Here is a 20,959-nt window from a genome sequence, read left to right on the forward strand (position 1 = left end):
TATTTTCTTAACTTTTTTTATCTATTTACAAGTAACCGAACGTTCTACATAAAATTTTTGGACACCCTGATCACAGAAAAAAGACGACGATCAAAAATGAAGTAAATTCTTAACAAATAAGGTTTATAGGAAGTTCCCACTCGTTGTAGTTAATATAATCGACCGATTTTAAGTGGAAGACTATTTAAAAACCAGAAATCACTGAGTAGTTGATTCATTCAAATGTGGAACTCCTTAACAGTGCTCACTTACAGTTATATCAAAGGCCGAACCCAGTTATTTCGAGCTTCATGAAGTGACTGACCATGGAAGTAAGAATCACCAGGTGAAAACCCAGTGGTCTAAAAGTAGCGTGCTCTCGAGAAGACCTACAGTTCCTGGGTTTTGTCTTTGGATAGATTATAGCCGTGTATTATTAAGGCTTGTTATATTAAAACCAAATCGCTGCCGAGCGCCACTTTGGCTTTAATAATTGTTCAAACAAAATTCGTTTCCAGTAAAAACTAAGCTGAAATAACTTCGGCGAACAATATCACTCTTTTTTCACAAAATAACCTTCTAAAAACCATTAGCTTGAGTCTCATAGAGACTAAATGTTTACTTAGATCTTATTCATCATCCGATGGGTTTGTTGTGGGTTGTAAACCTTTTGTTTAGATTCATAGTTTAGTGTTTAAATCCGTACGATTATTGAATTTTAATCTCTGATAGAGAGACATTTAATAATTAGCTAGATTATCACTAATAATGCAATCAGTTAATTTTTGTAATAATAGTGCGATGCCTGTCATGTGATTTTAAATCTAACTTCAGGGTAGATTTACATATACAGGTATTGAATTCTTAACTCTTACATAATGTATGGCTGATAGATATTTTTGGAACAATTTTTTGCTTGGTTAATTGACTGGGTTAATCTGTGACTACACTAGTATTATTATACAAAACTAATCAAAAACCGTAAAATCTATCACAAAATACTGTTAATTAGATGAAAAATTAATTTCACAATCATTTGGTCACAGTGTATAATGGGTACATGTCATAAAAATGTTCCAATCATTTTGAGTATCATTAGATTAACACCATAGAATTAGTTAATTACAATCAATGATTATTGAACAACATGTGATAGAAACCGCTAAATATTTTTGTCAGTTTTCAATCTTTTTATTTAAAATCTTCAGGTAACTGGATAGTGCTTAGTGTCTCAGTGACAAACATAATTATTGATCTATGAGGATTACCTGTATAGAAATCTCACTCATTTTATGTCGGACAAAATGCGCCATAACGTTTAGCCAATTGATCATATGTTTTTATTGGGATTTAATCTATGGAATTGGTTAAATTAAGATATATATATATATATATATATATATATATATATATATATATATATATATATATATATATATATATATATACTTGCTTAAAAATTACTTACTTAAATACTTACACCTGTTAACCCTCGTTGAGAAGCATAGGCCGCCCACCAGCATTCTTTAGCCAACTCTGTCCTTAACAATCCTTTCCAGTTCTTTCCAGTCACTACTCATTTTTGTGACATCTGCTTCCGATTCCCAACGCAATCTATTTTTTGATTTTCCTTTTTTCCAAGTTAACACTTGCCTCGTGATGTAGTAGCTGAGCGTCTAGTGAATCATTTATCCAATTCAGCAACACTATTGAAAATGTTCCTGGTACTGTTTGTAGTATGATACTTCTGTAGTTCTCACATTTATTCAGATCTCCTTTCGTTGGTATCTTGATGAGGTATCCTTCTTTTCAGTCCATCGGCACTTGTTCTTTCTCTTAAATCTTCCTGAGTGGAACATGGAATATCTTTACAGTTACTTTTATGTCTGAATTCGGTACTTCGGCTGGTATATTGTCAGATCTTACTGCTTCCCACTCCTGATTTGTCTGATGGCCATTCTGATTTCTGCGCTTTTTGGCGGACTGACATCTGTAGGAAGGTCTGTGTTTGGTGTTTCTCTGTACAGTGGAGTCAGTGGAGCTGGTCTATTCAAGAGTTCCTCAAAGTACTCTACCCATCTGTTCCGCTGTTCTTAAATCTCAGTGATTAGCTTGCTTTCTTTGTCCTTGAACGGTCTCTCTGGTTTACTATGTCTTCCTGCGAGTTTCTCCGTTGTATCGTAAAGCTGTTTCATATTTCCTTCTCTTGCAGCTTTTTCTGCTTTCGTTGCTAGTTCTTCCAAGCATTTCTGCTTGTCGGCTCTAATGCTCTTCTTCACTCACTTATTTGCTTCTGTGTACTCAGCTTGTGCTTGGACTTTCTCTGCTCGTGTTCGGTTGTTGTTAATTGTTGTTTTCTTGTTCTTCCTTTCCTTGATCTTGTCCAGTGTTTCTATAGAGACCCATTCCTTATGATGATGCTTCTTGAGGCACAGAACCTCTTGACACGTTGAAGTTAATGCTATTTTGATCCCTTTCCAGTTGTCCACCATGGAAGTTTCTTCTTCTGTCAGTAGATTTTGTAAGGCTTGAAACCTATTGTTGAGAGTTATCTTGAATTGGTTGAGTTTGTTAGTATCTTGAAGGAATGCTATATTGAACTTTTGTGCTACTGTTTCCCCTGTTGTTCAGTGTTGCTTTAGCTTCAGTTTTAAATTGGCCACAACTAGGTAGTGATCTGAAGCTATATCAGCTCCTCTCCTGGTTCCCACATCTTCCATTGTCCTTCGGAATTTGTTAGTGATACAAATATGATCTATCTGGTCCTATGTGTTGTGACCTAGTGAGTCCTATATAGCCTATAGCTTTTCTTAAATTACTATCGGTCCCGAGCCCGAGTAAATTAGGAGCCTTAGGGATGGAGTCAGCAACCTAATCCCGTAGAAAACAACCTTTCTAAAAAACGCTAACCAGAATAAATAATTTAATTTTCTTGCTAATTACAGTTATTATTATTTCATATAAATAATCTTAACTTAAAGTAACATATGAAGATGGTATCATTCTATGGTGTACTGTCATTCAAGTATGATTATTTTCTTATCTTCTTAAAAATTACAACTTTAATAGTTCAACTTAACTTATTTACTATTCTGTAGGGGTTGATAATTACTCCAAGGAATTCATTCTAATGATTTACACAGATATTATTATCATGAAAATGTTGTTATTTGTTGTGTATCAATAAATTACAGAAATTCTGCCGGTCATTTGACCCAAGGTTTAAATATTCTAAAGTTAACAATAGAATAATATATGCATTGTTAGTTTAAAAAAGTAAAAGAATGTCACTTTTTTAATGATTCTGATATCGTGAAAAAATGTGATATTATTATATAAAATATAACCAGAGTTACAGTAAATATAATATATTTATAAGTTAAATATGATAGACATATAAATCTGTAGAAACAACTATTGAATATTGGCAAATACTAGATTGCCATTTTGTTCTAGTATGAAAATTTCCAGCAGTGAACTTCCATGACTATGGAGCCAGGAATCGAAACCAGATACTTTGGTCTTGCGTGTGAATGTTTAATCTCTAGACTACCAACCTGGTATACAGTAATTTACATCCCTAAATTTAATCTGATAAGTTTTCTAACCAAATGCTTGATTCAGTTTCCTATGGTCTTCTAACAACCTCAAGTTAAGTCTATATGACAACTTGAACACTAGAGAATAGGCGTGAAGTGTGAAACAAACATTTTATTCCAAGGTTGGTCTATGTACAGAAACTAGAGGGTATTTATAATATTTCAGATGGTCTTGGTCTTTTGAAAGGTTCTGGGACCATACTAAACATAGTAGCAGGATAGGCTAATTAAACATGTGACTCTTCATTTGCTAGAGGTTTCTAAGATACTTCTATTCAACGCTGATTGAATAAAATGTTTCCCAGAGTTTTCATGGCCCGTCTAAACTTTTTCGAGGAGTACTTTTGATATCCTTAACACAACTGTCTAAAGATATTGTGCGACCATTCTCAGTTGTCTTCGATAGGTGCAGGGTTTCGTGTTGACTACCTCCAACCACCATCTAAGATTAGGTAGTATTCAAATCTCTATGCTAATAAGTCAAATTTAATACTCATAATTTGTTTGGGTTAATTTAATCATTCTGAATATGTGATTTTCATAAAAAAGTGACATCGGGCTGCAGTATTGTTAAAGATTGATGTTATTTTTTTTACCGGGAGAACTACTCAGTAGTACTGAGTTACTATTTGGCATAAGATCAAAACCAAAGAACCCTCAGAACTGTTGGGTGATAGCTTCAAAATAACGAATCTTGAAGATAGTAAGTTTGATTTCATATCAGGGTCGTGAGAGAAATGTTGTCAATTACTACAGATACTCAATTCTGATATAAATTCACTAATCAAATCCTAATAAAGCGAATTTTCTAATACCATCATCAATTTATTTTATATTTCACTACAGTTTCATCATGCAGTTAATGAAGCTGAAGCCAGTTTGAAAGCACGTGTACGAATGACAGAACCGAGAAATTCAAGAGCATTACCTGCAACTTTGAAAAATTGTACAATTTTGGCCAATGAATTGAGAGTAAGCAATCAACTTCTTTTTGTAGTTATATTCAAAACAGTTTATATAATACTATGAGATCAATTTTGACTAAAACAATATTTAATATTTATTTAGATAAACCAACTTATGATACAATTAAATTAAACAATTTAGCAGTCGAATATAGGATGCGCGTTTCGTCCTATGTGGGACTTGCATTCCAGAGTTGATATACACTCCTAGACTCCAACCCAGTACCGTTCACTTCAAACACCATCCACTTAGCTATTCAGTCCTGATAGCCACTAGCTTGTGGAATGGAGCGAAAATTCAATTCATTTTGTATTGTTTATTTGAATCTTCACATTGATTTTTAGGACTATCTCTTATTGGCATATGTATATCGTGTACAGATTATCTCTATATTGTCTTAAATCACAAGCATTACACCATAAAGTAAATAATTAAATGTTTACACGGTAGATTATAAATCATATCCTGATTTAAACGATTATAACTTGCTAACAAAGTCATAGTATATACATCCAACTTATGAATTGTATCCTTTAATACAAAACCAAATTGTTCTATCTGGTTACTTCAAAACAAACACTGAAATATAGATAATGATCTTAACTCCTTACATGGATTCAATTTATCTTTAAGCTTCACTGCATCGATTAGACCATTAAATAATTTTGATTTCTTAATAATTGAAAGCTACGAATTTACTTTCTGACGTTGAAGTTGGATCATTATTATTATTATTTGGAAAGAAACGAATCCCAGCAATTACGACAAAACTTGAACATGTGTGTGTGTGTGTCATTTTTCATGATTAATATGGTGGAGCATTATTGTTTGCTCCTTCTTTTTTTTTGATTTTTTTAATTACGGATAAATGAAAGGAACATTGGCAACAAAAATTGTAATAAGCTTAACGACAAAATTTTGACATTTGAAACCGTTTTTTTTGTTTTTTTTCGAAAGTAGTAATTTATAATTTAGATTGATTTGTTTAGCTCATGACTTCTACTGAAATAGTTTCTCTTTAAAAAATAGTATGAATCATTACTTGTAATTGGAATGTTTAGAAATAATGGAATGTGCATTTTTTGTTAAAGGAATTAGTCGTGGGAGTAATAATAATAATAGTAATAATAATAATAATAATAATAATAATAATCCCTGCTGTTATATAATTAAAATATGTATGAGATTAGAATGTTTAAGAGAATGTTGGGAACAACACTATTTTTCTAAGAAGAGACTAATGATATAAGATGATTATATGAATGATTTAGATAAATAAGTATTGGAGTTATTATTGTTATTATTACAAAGAATATAACATTTTTTATGAATATATAATACTACTGATAATGTTTGTACTTTCCCATTGTTGTTGTTGTTAAAGACCAACCAGTCAGTCTCTATTGGCACATATAAATCCTGGATGAATAGCTTCAATATTTCTATTCATATCGAACGAAGATTTTGTAGAGATTTTAGTAATTTCAATAGTTGGGATCATGAGTCAATTGAAGCTAGACCACCATGGAAAACCTGGAAGAACTGGACGACTGCTTCGTCTTAATGTGAGACTCCTCAGAGGTGGACATTCATGACCTCGCCTCACGGGATACTAATCAACATATGCTCACTAGTGACTGGCTTCAAGAGGTATTTCCTGAAGTTCTAGTGAGAAACAGTGACCAGTGGTGTTCAACCGTGTCAGTTGTGAGATAGTAACTCACTGATGACAATGGTGGATGTGTCGCTCAATTTCATGGATTAGTTGAAGCTAGACATTAACACCGTTGGACACTGGCTCAGTGGTCTAGTGGTTAAGTGCTCGAGCGCGAGACCAGTGGATCATGGGTTCGAATCCCGCGAGCTGGGGTCGTAGAGGCGCATTGCTGAGGATGCCCACAATAGGATGAGTCGGCCATCCAGTGCTCCCAGGTTTTTCATGGTGGTCTAGCTCCAATTGACTCATGATCTCAACAATTGATATTTCTAATCAATCAAAAGTTTTTAGTCAAGTTGGATAATAATTAGCAGTGGAATCTAAAACGCATATTTAATCCTATTTAGAACTGAATTTTCCTGCTATCTGCTGCTTAACTTTGTTAAACTACATGATGCTGACTAGTGTTTTGAATATAATTTACATCATGAACTGAATTTAGAAAGACAACTAGCTAGAATCAAAAGATACTGGGCAATTGGTTTGGCCTGTTACTTGTCCGTTCTACAATATGCACTTAAAACCTTCTTCCCTTGTAAGCGGGTACCTTAGCTGATTTTAGTTTATGAAGAAAACTATTGACAAGTTAAATCAGTATTTATAAAACGTCTCAATAGAAACGGAAGCTAATTTCTTATGAGATAACTAACAGGTTATAATACATGTCAACAGTGAAAGGTATTCAGTAACAATAGATACCGTAAACAAAAGTGGTAACATAATAACATTCATAACTACACATTCACAATTTCGGAATTGTCAATCACGTGAACATACATTTTTCTTCATTAGAGAGGCTTTAATATACGACAAAAAAGAGTCTGATATACCAAAAATTATTGGTCAGTACCATTACATCTTTAAGGATCAAAAGGACCTAGTTAAGAATAAGTTCAACAAACAGCCAAACCATCGAAAATACACGGAATGTGTACTCAAACATACAAAACCAAAGTTATTGAAAAATACGTTTAATGATATTAACACGGCGAGACTAATTTATGGACGAACTAATTAGATTTAGGATAACAGGTATTGGATTATGGCGCGAAATTCATTCATCCATTTGTCTAGATAGCGTTCTGACATTTTAGCTGATGTCAGTGAGTGATAAAAACCCTATATCTGATTCCTAACCTTAACCATCAACTGTAAATCATGATTCTAATTCCTCATACTGGTTTGTGACCCCAATTCAGAACTAGTTAGTAGGTGAGCATTCTCAAAGTCAATTTACTGTTGCTCAAAGGTTGTCTATAAATTATCGTCTCACCAATGACACTAAAACAAGACGCCTAAAGATATATATATTTTATTAATGAGTGCTAGACTATGGAAAGCTTGCATTGAAGATGTTCTTTAAATTACATCTCAATAATGGAAATCGAATAAATTCATTCAATTGTAACATATAGCTCATTTGAACTTATCATTCATTGTATACATTTTTTACGAAAAACATGCATAAACACTCAAGACAATGATTTTCTTTAACTTTAAAGAATTCATTAATATTATTGTTATTATTTTTGCTATTATTAGGAACATCTTAATCATATGATTTATTTATGGGGTCGATCAGGCAATTTGCTTGAAGAAAGCCGACGTATTGTCCCTGTTCACTTAAGACTAGGCGGTGTTATTGATGGTCTGAGTACTAATACAGAATCCGCTAGTCCAGTTATGGCTCGTATGTTAACTTCATTGACAGGACCAAATTATGAATTAAAAGAAGGTGAAGAAGTACGCGTTATTTCGAATAAAGATGATCAACACTTTTGGACAGTGCAAACAAATAATGGTATAGTGAAAATACCATCTGTTTGTTTATGGATAAGTGATCCAGATTTGGAAGCTGTAAAACGATCAGTGATGTGAGTGTGATGATAATTATTCCTTATTTTTGTACTCATATTAAGTCGCCACGTAAGCAGTCCAATAAATACGCTGATTTCATTAGAACATTATTTTACAAAAACACGTCTTATCCTCTTCACAATACACCGCATTCGTAGAAATTTACCTACTACTTCTTCATTTCTGTTGTTCGATAAATGACTGACAGTTCTTAGAGGTCAAGCCGTTCAGATTCCATATCGTTGGAGAATCTATTCTCCTAACATTAATTTAACGTCTCCCTACCTTTTCATTTCATGAGAAAACTAAGTTTCAGGACTCTAAATTTAATTTGGCTGGAGGGTGCTAATCACTAGTATATGAGCAGCATATTTGTCGTTATGTAGCAAGGACCCATCAACACCATACATTTGATCATATATGATCCTTCAAACATCTGAGGACCTCCAAGTAGTTGGTACCACTAACTAGCTATACGCTATACAATGCAATTGGTCGTATGTTTAGTTATATACATGATTAAAAACCTTTGTAGCTTATCTATTGAACGCTTCATGCATATGAATGTTACATAATTCCTTCCAGAAGGTGTTTATACAACATGTCAGTAAACGTTAACGAAAAAATTCAGTTAGTAATGACTATTTACTTAAGGAAATTCAAAAATGAAATTTACGGAAACTCGAACAGTAGTAAAAGTGACAATAAAATACTAACTAAGTACTTCATCTTAACTGATCATATTTGTCAATGCGAATTCTTTTGGTACTTGAGATTTATCATTTTCACGTTCAATAATTACTAATTAGTGTGTTGGGATACAATTACTGTGCTATAAAGCAAAATAACCTTGAACATTATTATTTCATTTCACATAAACAAACATTACTGAACAATTAAAACTATCAGTTTTCAATATGTTGCTTATTCATAGTGTAAAATGATAGAGTATGAGTTCTTGGTTTGATCACATTATTGATTCAGAATCTATACGTACATAGAATGGGAAAACTGGATCAAATGTAACCGATCAATGCTTCATAGATTTACACGATTTCCTTAGTTGATATCACATAACGATAAAAAAGGCAACCATCTGTAACTGTGACAAATTTCACGTCATTTTAATTCTAAATACCAACAAAGTGCATTGATGATAATGTCAGAGACGATGAGTCGCAATTTTCAAAATGAAAGTTAAAAAAACGAAATTATATGGTCATTGAAAGAAACCAAATAAATTATTATATCCCAGATATTTTTGACCAATATACTTTCCTTGAAATTGAGGACTCTGTATTAAATATATAGGTGAAAATGTGTGAGGATAACGTTCCTCTAAAAATGTTCAATAAAAGTGCCATATCTAGCATTTCCGACTACTTTCCCGTTCATTTAGCGTATCAATACTTCATATAAGACTGTAATTTTCATTAGAGACTTCAATCTAATCGTCTAAAATTACTAACTTATATCATTTGTGAACACGCTATTGTGACGTATCCCAACTTAGTGGATGAAACGAGCCAATAAACTACAGATTAGTATTTGAAATAAAATCTGCAATCAAAATTATACTGTTACAAATATCGTTCACTAACTAACTGAGCAGGAAAGTGCTAAATATCAAACACATATTACATATTGTGAAGATGCATTAAAAATTTACAGATACATATAAAATCACACAACAATCAAGGGAATATGAGAAATAATCACAGCGAGAGGGAGATTCAAATACTCTCTACTACTACTACTACTACTACTACTACTACTACTACTACTACTACTACTACTACTCTACTGCTGCTGCTACTGCTACTGCTCTCTACTACTACTACTCTCTACTGCTACTACTACTACTACTACTGCTGCTACTACTACTACTACTACTACTACTACTGCTACTCTGCTCTACTACTGCTGCTACTCTGCTCTCTGCTGCTGCTGCTGCTGCTGCTGCTGCTGCTGCTGCTGCTGCTGCTGCTGCTGCTGCTGCTGCTGCTGCTGCTGCTGCTGCTGCTGCTGCTGCTGCTGCTGCTGCTGCTGCTGCTGCTGCTGCTGCTGCTGCTGCTGCTGCTGCTGCTGCTGCTGCTGCTGCTGCTGCTGCTGCTGCTGCTGCTGCTGCTGCTGCTGCTGCTGCTGCTGCTGCTGCTGCTGCTGCTGCTGCTGCTGCTGCTGCTGCTGCTGCTGCTGCTGCTGCTGCTGCTGCTGCTGCTGCTGCTGCTGCTGCTGCTGCTGCTGCTGCTGCTGCTGCTGCTGCTGCTGCTGCTGCTGCTGCTGCTGCTGCTGCTCTGCTGCTGCTGCTGCTGCTGCTCTCTGCTCTGCTGCTGCTGCTGCTGCTGCTGCTGCTGCTGCTGCTGCTGCTGCTGCTGCTGCTGCTGCTGCTGCTGCTGCTGCTCTCTCTCTGCTCCTGCTGCTGCTGCTGCTGCTGCTGCTGCTGCTGCTGCTGCTGCTGCTGCTGCTGCTGCTGCTGCTGCTGCTGCTGCTGCTGCTGCTGCTGCTGCTGCTGCTGCTGCTGCTGCTGCTGCTGCTGCTGCTGCTGCTGCTGCTGCTGCTGCTGCTGCTGCTGCTGCTGCTGCTGCTGCTGCTGCTGCTGCTGCTGCTGCTGCTGCTGCTGCTGCTGCTGCTGCTGCTGCTGCTGCTGCTGCTGCTGCTGCTGCTGCTGCTGCTGCTGCTGCTGCTGCTGCTGCTGCTGCTGCTGCTGCTGCTGCTGCTGCTGCTGCTGCTGCTGCTGCTGCTGCTGCTGCTGCTGCTGCTGCTGCTGCTACTACTACTACTACTACTACTACTACTACTACTACTACTACTACTACTACTACTACTACTACTACTACTACTACTACTACTACTACTACTACTACTACTACTACTACTACTACTACTAATAATAATAATAATAATAATAATAATAATAATAATAATAATAATGATCATAATAATAATATTAATAATAATAATAATATTAATTATAGGTAATTCTAAATTATGTTAAATACAAATATAATACATACTTCTTATATACAGGAAGTCCAGGCATTATATCATGGATAATTAAAAAGCTTCTATGGTTTTAACAATTCAGATATGCAAATACCTAAGTAGATTTAGCCAAATTCTGTAATCAAACATGCATTTCAGCATATAGATTAGTTGAGCGATTACAGTTGATTGAATATTCAAAGATAAAATTTTCAACCATTGTAGAACTAATTGTAAGCAATGGTGGATATTGGCTAGCAGTGGAATCCTGAACGCGTGTCTCGTCCTCTTTGGGACTCGTCAACTGGATGTACCTGCATCTCAGAGTTGTTGTTCACTCTGGGACTCAAACCCAGTACCATTCGCTTCAAACGCCATCGCGTTATCCACTCAGCTACTGAGTCCTGATAGCCACCTGCTTGTGCAATGGGGTGAATTTAAATTCACTTGTTATTGTTTGGCTTGTGAATTAAGGTAATATCGAGGCATACGCACAGTATGCACGTATGCCAATAACAGACTGATCAACTGCAATCTTAAACCTCAATGGGAAGATACAAGCCGAACAATACCAAGTGAATTGTAGAACTAAGCTGATATATGTTCTTTCATTCTAAATAATATCTAGGTATATAGTAGACACATTTGAAAATAAACTTTTTTCAATCTGTAAACAAGAACACTTGTAAGCTTCAAGAACAAACAAACAAACAATATATTGCTACAGATCAAAGCTATTCAAAACTAATGTAAACAATTTACGTAAATTAGAGTACATGTTGCACAAACTTTTTCTCACTTCTACGCTACAATAACAATGAATGTTTAGGATCTTCATGAAATAACATCCAAGCATAGTTTTGTTTTCCATTTGAAGCTAAAGAATGAAATTTGAGTGTTTTATTATTTTTTTTTGAAAGTTAACATTATTTGAAAATGATTATGGTATACTATATCAACTAAACTGAACAAGTGAACATGTATCTATCTCCATGCTTAAGAACACTTTGTGTTTGATTACAATTTTGATATTAAAAAACTTCTTTCTAATTTTACCAACTATAGATTTTGTTAGCTTTGTTTTAGTGCATAATAATTTGCACATAACAGTATATAATGTTAATTAGTCAGTTAGATTAAAGGATATGAAACCTGTTTCGAACCTGTGATCAAATGATTGAAAGTTAAGTGTTACAAGCTAATCAGTTATTATTTCATTCATGTCTATACACATTTTTCAACAATCATTAAGCAATTTATTAAATTGTTGCATTGTTTAGACTTCGTGAAAAATGTATTGAATCATGGGATTTACTTGTGGAAAGATCACGTGAACGACTAAGATCATATTACAGTTGTTTATTAAATCAAATGGCAGAAAATGGAGTAAGTTTTATTCTTTAGTTTACTTTTTATTGTTTAGTTATTTTGAGAATATTTCAGTTGATCTTCATTTATATCGGGCTAAATAAAGATTTGGTTAGACTTGGAAATGTAAATTATTGAATGCTCACTTAGAGTAGTGTTAAACATTCTCTAAGTGACATGAAGGTCCTGAGTACGACCCCTGGCTAGTTTGTGAGTATGGACTATTAAAATCTCTGATATAAGGAGGAAATGGGTATCCATTTCTCTCTTTGTTTTAAACGGGTCCCAGTTAGGAAAACCAACTTTATTGTGGCTTAAGAATAAAAATAATCAATATTCAAGGTTACTTTAATAAATGAATCTTATTTTCACAAATATACGACCATTTTCTTTTTTATTTAGAATTCAGCATTTGAGTGATAGAAAAATATTTCATCATAAGCAGAACACAATGACTCCTAATAAAGGATGTTAAAGTGGCGATTTGTAAAAGTTGAGAGGTTTACTGGTTAATTATTTCTTTCTAAAAACAACCGAGGGAAATAATAAACTGTCATTGAAGAGAAAGAAATATACATATTCATGCTTGAGCACGTGTGATATGATGTGTGGCTTCCGAAATCTGGTACAGATACACAGTGTGTTAAGCGTTCACCCCCTCCCTCAACTGACTACTTGAGCGAGAAAGTATATTGGCCTACCGAATAAAACGCATGATTACTCATTCATATATATATATATATAATACCACTCTAATGCTTAGAAAATTGATCCATTTCTTGGCCAATAAAGTGCACTTGTCCTTTAGGTCACTTCTGACTGCCATCGATTGATCTTCTCACTAGGATTCTCATTGGTTCTTCAGATCAAGATGTTTTCTTATCATAAAAGTCATCTACCAGTTCACTTGCAACAACTTTTGTGTTTATTAAATGAAGCTACTTACAAGTAGTATGTAATCGTAATAGTGTTTCAGGATTGACTCTTATGTGATTATACAGCAATTTTATTGATGTCTTAAGGAGTTCCTAAGCCTTCAACTGACATTAGTAACATAATAAAGTTTTAAACAATTAATATGTTTTCCGAATACTGACTGAATATGAATTTTATTTACTTTACACTCTGGTATGATAAAGCATGGAGTTAGCAATATTTACATTTCTTGGAAAAACATAAAATTCATCCCCATCGTACAAGCTAGCGATTATCTGGATTCATTAGCTTAATGGATTACGTCTTAAACGTTTAAAGCCAAAGGTGTTAAAGTTCAAGTTTCGTAGTGAACATCAACACATTGAAATATAAGTTCATTCAATTGATGAGTCTCAAAGTGTGACAAAAATATATATATCCTGTATTCTATTACTTGTCACTATTCATCTTTGCATATACAGTAATGATTGTTTGTCTAGAGCTGCAAACAAGTTGATGATTCTTATTCGTATTTATGTTTTCCTTTTTTTAAATCTATACAGGATATTCAATATCAGCATAAAATAGCTATGGATAATTTTCTGGAAGATTTAAGAGGTCTTCTGTTACCTAATGATACAAGAGCAGTTGAATTAAGTCAAGCTATATATGCATTTACAGAGAGATTGAAAATGACAGATAGTAAGTAATATATTTATTTACTTACATTGTACTATTTTTCGTTTCTCTATAAAAGATAACATTCTTTAAGCAAAGATAGATAGTGGCTAGCAGTGGAATCCAGGACGCGCGTTTCGTCCTATTTGGGATTCGTCAGCTGGATGTACCTGCATCCCAGAGTTGATGTTCACTCCAGGATGCAGGCACATCCATCTGACGAGTCCCAAATAAGACGAAACATGCGGCCTGGATTCCACTGCTAGCAACCATCGATCTTTGCCTAAAAAGCTTGTAACTTAAGGTTATATCAAGGCAATCCGCACAGGATGCACATATGCCAACATGAGACTGATCTATTTCAGTCCTAAATAACAATGGAAAGATACGAGTAAAACAACACCAAGTGAATAACATTCTTTGTTTTAATTAAATAGAATAAGTTTTGGAATGTTAAGAGAATAATAAAAATAGTTCGTACAATGAAACTCAATAATAATAATAATAATAAATACGGAATATTGTTTACTAACTAAAATGATATAATTGACAGGATCTTAACAAATAACTATACTTACTATTCTTAAGTTAATGCTTGTCACTACGTGTAACAGAGGAGTAATATTTTGTTAAATCTTTTACATGTATCTGAGTATATACATTACAACTAATAGTTTATTGTACTGAAAATACCTTTCTATCTTAAGTGAATTCAATGATAAATTTTAAAATGAAATAATTCAGTAATCCTATTCCTTTTCATATGTTAATGATATGGATGTATAATGATAATGAATATGTATTTGAAAGAAAAAGAAGAAAAAAAAGAAAAGAACACAATCGTTTAACACATTCTTGTCATTGTTCTATCAAAATGATAATGTGCTTAAAATCAAATTGTTTATCGTAAACTTTTGAATGACATATTGATCTTTATTATTTGTTGAAGTGCAACTTCTCAAAAGACAAAGCAGTGATATTATAAAAGAATAGATTCAAACCAAGTTTCACTAATTTTGATTTCAGCAACTAGGATGGTATCAGTAGCTTGAACACAAACAATACGGTTTAAAGTTGAATACACAAACTTATAACTCATAGACATGTTACATAAAATCTCAAAAGGGAAAAAAACACTGTGAAAGTATATCTAGTGTATTGAAAATAAATAGACCATTGAAATTCAGGAAAGATTGGATAGTTGCTTCGTCCTAGTTACCTCCGAGTACTTATGTGTTTATACATGATGAGAATTACGAGCTACAGGCTATGCTGAAAACTCAATGCTAGAAAATCAGTTAGTCAATTCGACGGAAGAAAGATAACATCCAACTGACTCCACAAGAACAAAAAGTCTTAAATAAACTCAGAACTAGAGAATATATTGTCATAGTCCCAGTGAATAAAGTACACACTACAGTAATTATGGATAAGGAAGAATATATCAGGAAAGCCGAGGAACTACTTGGGGATAAAAGTGTAGACAAACCAATAGACAGAAATTCAGTCAAAAGCTTAGACAACCAAAACTCAAGGACTTCAAACAAGCTTGTCAAAGCAGGACAAATATCAAAGTAAGATTAATGGAGAATAAAATCCAATGGACAAGTACTCCTTCAATTCTACGGTAGGCCGAATATACACAAACCAAGAAGGCAAGGACACACTGCAACACACACTTGCGGTGCGGAAAAATGAAGAGAAATATCTTGAGACTACCTTTCAAAAGAATGGCTACCCACTCAACTTCATCAAAAAATACCAACCAAATGCATCAGCAGAAACAAAATCAAGCACAGAAACCAACAAACGGACCATCCTACCATATGTAAAAGGCATATCAAAAATTACGAGATTGTCGAAGCTTCGTGGAATAGGTCTAGCACATAAACCAACAAAATCACTTCAATCAATACTGTGCAAGCCAAAAGATGAAATGACAAAAGTAGAAAAACCGACCATCATCTACAAAATAAAGAATTCCATGTGCGAAAAACACTACATCGAACAAAGTGGACGCCCACTTCATCTTCGACTGCACGAACATCAATGAGCGGTCATATTCTCGCTTATATCAATACATGTGGACAACTTTGAACACACATTCGACTGGAAAAATGTTGAGATCTCGGAAAGAGAGAATTCTAAAAACACCGGAGTTTTCAGAAGCTTGGCATTCAGGCCAATCAGCAGTCAACAAACACTGTGAAATCGATCCAATTTATTAACCAATCAGAAAAATTATGAACAGATATAGAACCAAGGATCAAATCAATGGGAGATATAATCAAAATAAAGAAGTCAACAATATTCAATCAAGATCGAGATCTACAGAATAAGTTGTGAGCCATATATGGACAAACTAACACTTTACTTCTACTTGAATTTTGTGTTGATGACGTCATTCAGAATAGCGATTAAAGCTCCACGACCAAACCATCTAGCTAAGAGGACAAAACACCAAAATTAGTTAGCATTCATGAATTTTTCAAGTGTATTCATATCACATGAACAGTGCCCAAACTAAATCGGTGTCTTTGTCATTCTATTATTAAAAGAACCTAATTGTAACAGTGATCAAAATTGTCTTATATCTTAAGTACTTTTGGACCCACTGGTCCAGTGGTATGACTCATCATTCACTGCAAGTTTGTAGATCACAGACTCTTTTGTAGGTTGTAGTAAGCCCATTCAACTATTTTATTATTTGTTTATACTTGCTGTATCTTAGACATTTAATCCACCACATAAAATTATGTGTGAATCTGATTGAACGCGTGTCCATACATCAATAATCTTTCTCCTCTCTCATTAGTTGTAAACATAGGCAATAATTTATGCACAATCGATTAACACTCATAAATATATATATATGGATTTTTAACATTCACATAGATACACACACCCACTTGTTTCCCTGTTTGCTTGCTATCTCCGCTCTTGAGGGTTTTTATAGTCATTAACAAAATACTGTCTCTACAGCCGGTGTTCTGGCTTTTGAATAGTCTTGAGTAAATTTATAATACTACTAGGAGATTTGGCCTGCGTAAATACTCAGATGTAGAGGAAATAGCTTCTACAAGGTAAACTAAGCCGGGAAATTTATCTGTTAACCCATCTTATATAAACAAGGTAATATATTGGTGGGATTAACAATGATGAACCATACTTACTATTCAATAAAATATCAGGGCAGACCTTAATTAAGTTGCTGTATAGAAAAAAAATTAAGTCATCTACAGGTAAGCATACGTGACGAAGCGTCATAAAAATCAACAGACAGACGTATTTAGTTGTGACAATATTTATTTGATTTCAAATATAAATGTTGACGCAGAGTTGGTATAAACTGAACTTTTACTAGTTCGAGGGTTAAAATGAGTGTTGTCGATTGAACACCTATACATAAGATGACTATTCTGTTTTAAAGACATTTTATTCCACCCTATTGTTAAGATAATTTAGATCGTCTTCGCATGATGGTTTGTGCTACTCGGTCGATCAAGTGTAAATTATAGTCACGTGATCTATTCAACATTATAAGTAGAGAGAGTTATCGAATACTAAAGATAACTAGCTTGAGCGCAACATTCGAACTGACGCTTTTTGAGATATTTGTAGTATTACGGTGAAAATTCGTTCAAATATTTCGTAATTAGTAGTTATACTAATCTAATCTGAGCAAAGAATAAATCTCTTCAGTTTATCAGGTCTAAATCATTAGTAATATACTCGAATCAATCACGTAACTTAGGTTATTTAAGCTATTTTCTGACCATTACTTACTTACGCCTGTTACTCCTCGTGGAGGAGCATAGGCCGCCCACCATTTCTGACTATTAGGCGAGATAGTGGCATACGACATAAATTAACTAAAACGGAACATACTATTTACATTTCTAAGAGTATGGTGAATAATAAATATATTTTTGTTATGTCCCAATGAGTAGGAAATTTATATTTTTGACGTTCCATGACTTAGTGTAAGCCACTTATTCAGAGTAATTCGGTTATTTATCGACTCTGAAGAAGTCGCTTACATTAAGTCGCGAAACGTCGAAAATACGATTTCCTACTTATTGGAATATAACAAAACATATGTGTATCAATAACTTTCTATCCAATGCGTAATTTATTTGAAACTATCAAGTCTAGCTTTGACATTGATACCTATAGCATAGTGAATAGTTTACGCTATATTCAATAAATACTTTCCTATAGGCCTTTTTTACTGATTACTTATGATAAGATTGCTCATTAAAATTTTTTTCTGTTTACTGCTTTTTCCTTATTAGTTAGTCGACAACGTAGTTCACATGGCGGAGTAGTTTTAAGAGAACAAGATATTGTTTGTATGCATAGTCCATTGTTAAGACTACGTGATCATGAACGGCAAATGGACCATTTACGTGCACAATCTGAACCGGCTGGAACTCATATGACAAATTATTTACGTGAAATCGATGCAGATCAAAAACGAGTTGATCACGAATTATCGTTGATAGAGTTAGTTAATTTTCAATAATTGTTGGGATTATTTTTTTCTTAGTTTTCTCAAAACACACACCAGTGAGGTGGTTTTCACTTATGGAATTGAATGATTATCGTGTCACACATCATGAATTAATTGAAGTTGGAATTACGAGACACTGGCTTTGAACTTAATAGCTTAATGGGTTTGTAGTCACCTCAGAATCATAGGATCGATTCTGTGTGCAAATTGATGTGCAGTCCCGAAATGAGTAAAGGTAGTTGTCCAGCGCCCTCTGATTCTCACTTTATTGTACAAACGATAGTATTTTGTGATGGAAGCTATCGAACATGTATATAAATTCAGACTATACTAACAAGGTGTTCATATTTGATAGATTCAAGAAACTCCTAACTTGAATTAAAAAGTTTTTTTTCAAAGACATGATTGGACATAATTTGTAGCATATTTGGCGGTTGAGGAAAGCACATCATTAATTTCATTTTGCCATGAAATCTAAAGCTATCTAAGTCACTCATAGTTACAAAGTAATAATTGAAAGTTTACAGCTTTCGTCACTGTATGAAGTCATCAATCAATATCACCTGTTATCCTCATAGAATCGACTGATCTCCAAACTTTTGATTTCTGATATAATTTGTTTCCCACATAAAACAAGTTCTATGATCATTGATCCTCTAAGATAGGCTAACAAATGTGAAAACTAATTATTGCCCCAATAGGTTCTTCATTTCCAAAAATTTCAGTTACTGTACAATTTGTTGTCGAATATCCGCTACTATCCTTATACTTCATATATTAATCGACTTGATAACCGTTATTACTATAATTCTTAATGATGTGCGGTTTCCAAAAGTCGGAATGAAGTTGTGGAAACAGTTTATTCCAGACATAGCTCATATCTAACGATCGGCAAGTAAACGATAGGAAGAGGGAAATTGATTAATTAACGAAGAAATTAATGTGATTTAACAAGCTAAAATATATAGGAATATACGGGTGATTCATCAAGAGGTTTAAGCAACTAACATTTAAGCAAGTAAAAGAAATAAATGCGTAGCTTTTACTTGTGCTCATCGGTTGCATGAAGAGATATGTATAGAGAATACAGGTGACTTAATGCATATCAAAATGGCACTGTCTATCTGCCTAATAGGTTAATTAATGGGCTCAACAGACTTAAATATATACAGGTTCATGTGGGATGATAATGATGTAAATTAATGACAACAATTGTATTTATTTTTAATTGAGATCATAAACCGATTGATGTTAGACCACCATTGAAAACCTGGAAGCACTGGACGGTCGTTTCGTCCTATTGTGGGACTCCTCAGCAGTGCGCATCCACGATCCCGCTTGCGGGCTTCGAACTCAGGGCCTTCAGTTTCGCGCGTGGACGCTTAACCTACTGGACCATTGGGCCGGTATCAAATGGTGTTAATGTCTAACCTCAACCAATCCACGAAATTACGCGACCATCTTCCATTGTAACGAGGTAGACACCTGTCTCTACCCGACACAGATTAGCTCCACTGTAGGTTTTTTACAATGCCTACTCTACTACTGTCAGATAGACATGATAAGGTGAAGAGAATAAGTGGCAAGTCTGTCCCATGCAAACGAACTTCAGTATATTTACAGATAGCCTTGAGAACAGCCAATCAGAATGCAGGTCCCGGGTAGGAGCTTGGAAATATAGAAAAAAATAGAAATACAGAGGGTTAAGAGTTTCTAAATCATTAATGAACTTATAGTGCTTAATATCGATAATTCAGGCTGGATATCATGGTTTTGTAATCAGTTTAGAACATAATTCTTGGCTCCTTATCTTTTCAAACCTAACTCATAACCCAAAAGCTCCTTAACACTAATACTCCTAGCCTTAATCCTGAGTTCAAATCCGACAATCCGTAACCCAAACATCCTGACCTTAACAGTTCATTCCCCAAGGAAACCATCATCCAATCCTTTCGAAATAAAAAAATATAACAGAGGTCATGAGTTCTGGTAACAACTATCCGTAATGGCGTTTTTAACTTGCGCATGGGTTAGACTTATTTTGATTAGCCACTCAGGGCCGTCAGTATAGTATAGTCGGGCTAAGTTACGAAGACACAATAAACACAAGAATAAAACGACGAAGTAAATGAAATAATATATTTGTAATATCCCAATGGGTAGAAAAATTAGTTTTTCTAACGTTGTTACTCTGTACGATCTAAACTTGGATTAATTTTGACTTAGTTATTCATTCTCCGAAGTGACTTACACTGAGTCACGAAATGTCAGAAAATCTAATTTTTATATTTATTGGGTTATTACAAATATATTATTTTTATTAATAACGATCCACTCAGTACTCAGCTTTTTCAAAATTATCAAGTCAAACTTTAGTATTTATAC

The 20,959-nt window shown here is 34.3% G+C and overlaps 1 protein-coding gene across 2 annotated transcripts in view; it reads left to right on the forward strand.

Moving 5' to 3' along the window:
• MUC4 (Mucin-4) overlaps positions 1 to 20,959 on the forward strand; it is a 60,584-nt gene that overhangs the window by 17,041 nt on the left and 22,584 nt on the right. The window contains exons 8-12 of one of the 2 annotated variants that reach the window (XM_051212454.1): positions 4,425 to 4,550; positions 7,804 to 8,135; positions 12,381 to 12,486; positions 13,947 to 14,085; positions 18,357 to 18,567. In XM_051212454.1, the coding sequence (XP_051072640.1) occupies positions 4,425 to 4,550; positions 7,804 to 8,135; positions 12,381 to 12,486; positions 13,947 to 14,085; positions 18,357 to 18,567 (914 nt within the window). Of the gene's footprint in view, positions 1 to 4,424; positions 4,551 to 7,803; positions 8,136 to 12,380; positions 12,487 to 13,946; positions 14,086 to 15,087; positions 17,060 to 18,356; positions 18,568 to 20,959 lie in introns of those variants that run through there. The other variant, XM_051212455.1, reaches the window with a different exon arrangement.

This window comes from Schistosoma haematobium, chromosome ZW, assembly GCF_000699445.3.
Source record: "Schistosoma haematobium chromosome ZW, whole genome shotgun sequence".
Taxonomy (NCBI): Eukaryota; Metazoa; Platyhelminthes; class Trematoda; order Strigeidida; family Schistosomatidae; genus Schistosoma; species Schistosoma haematobium.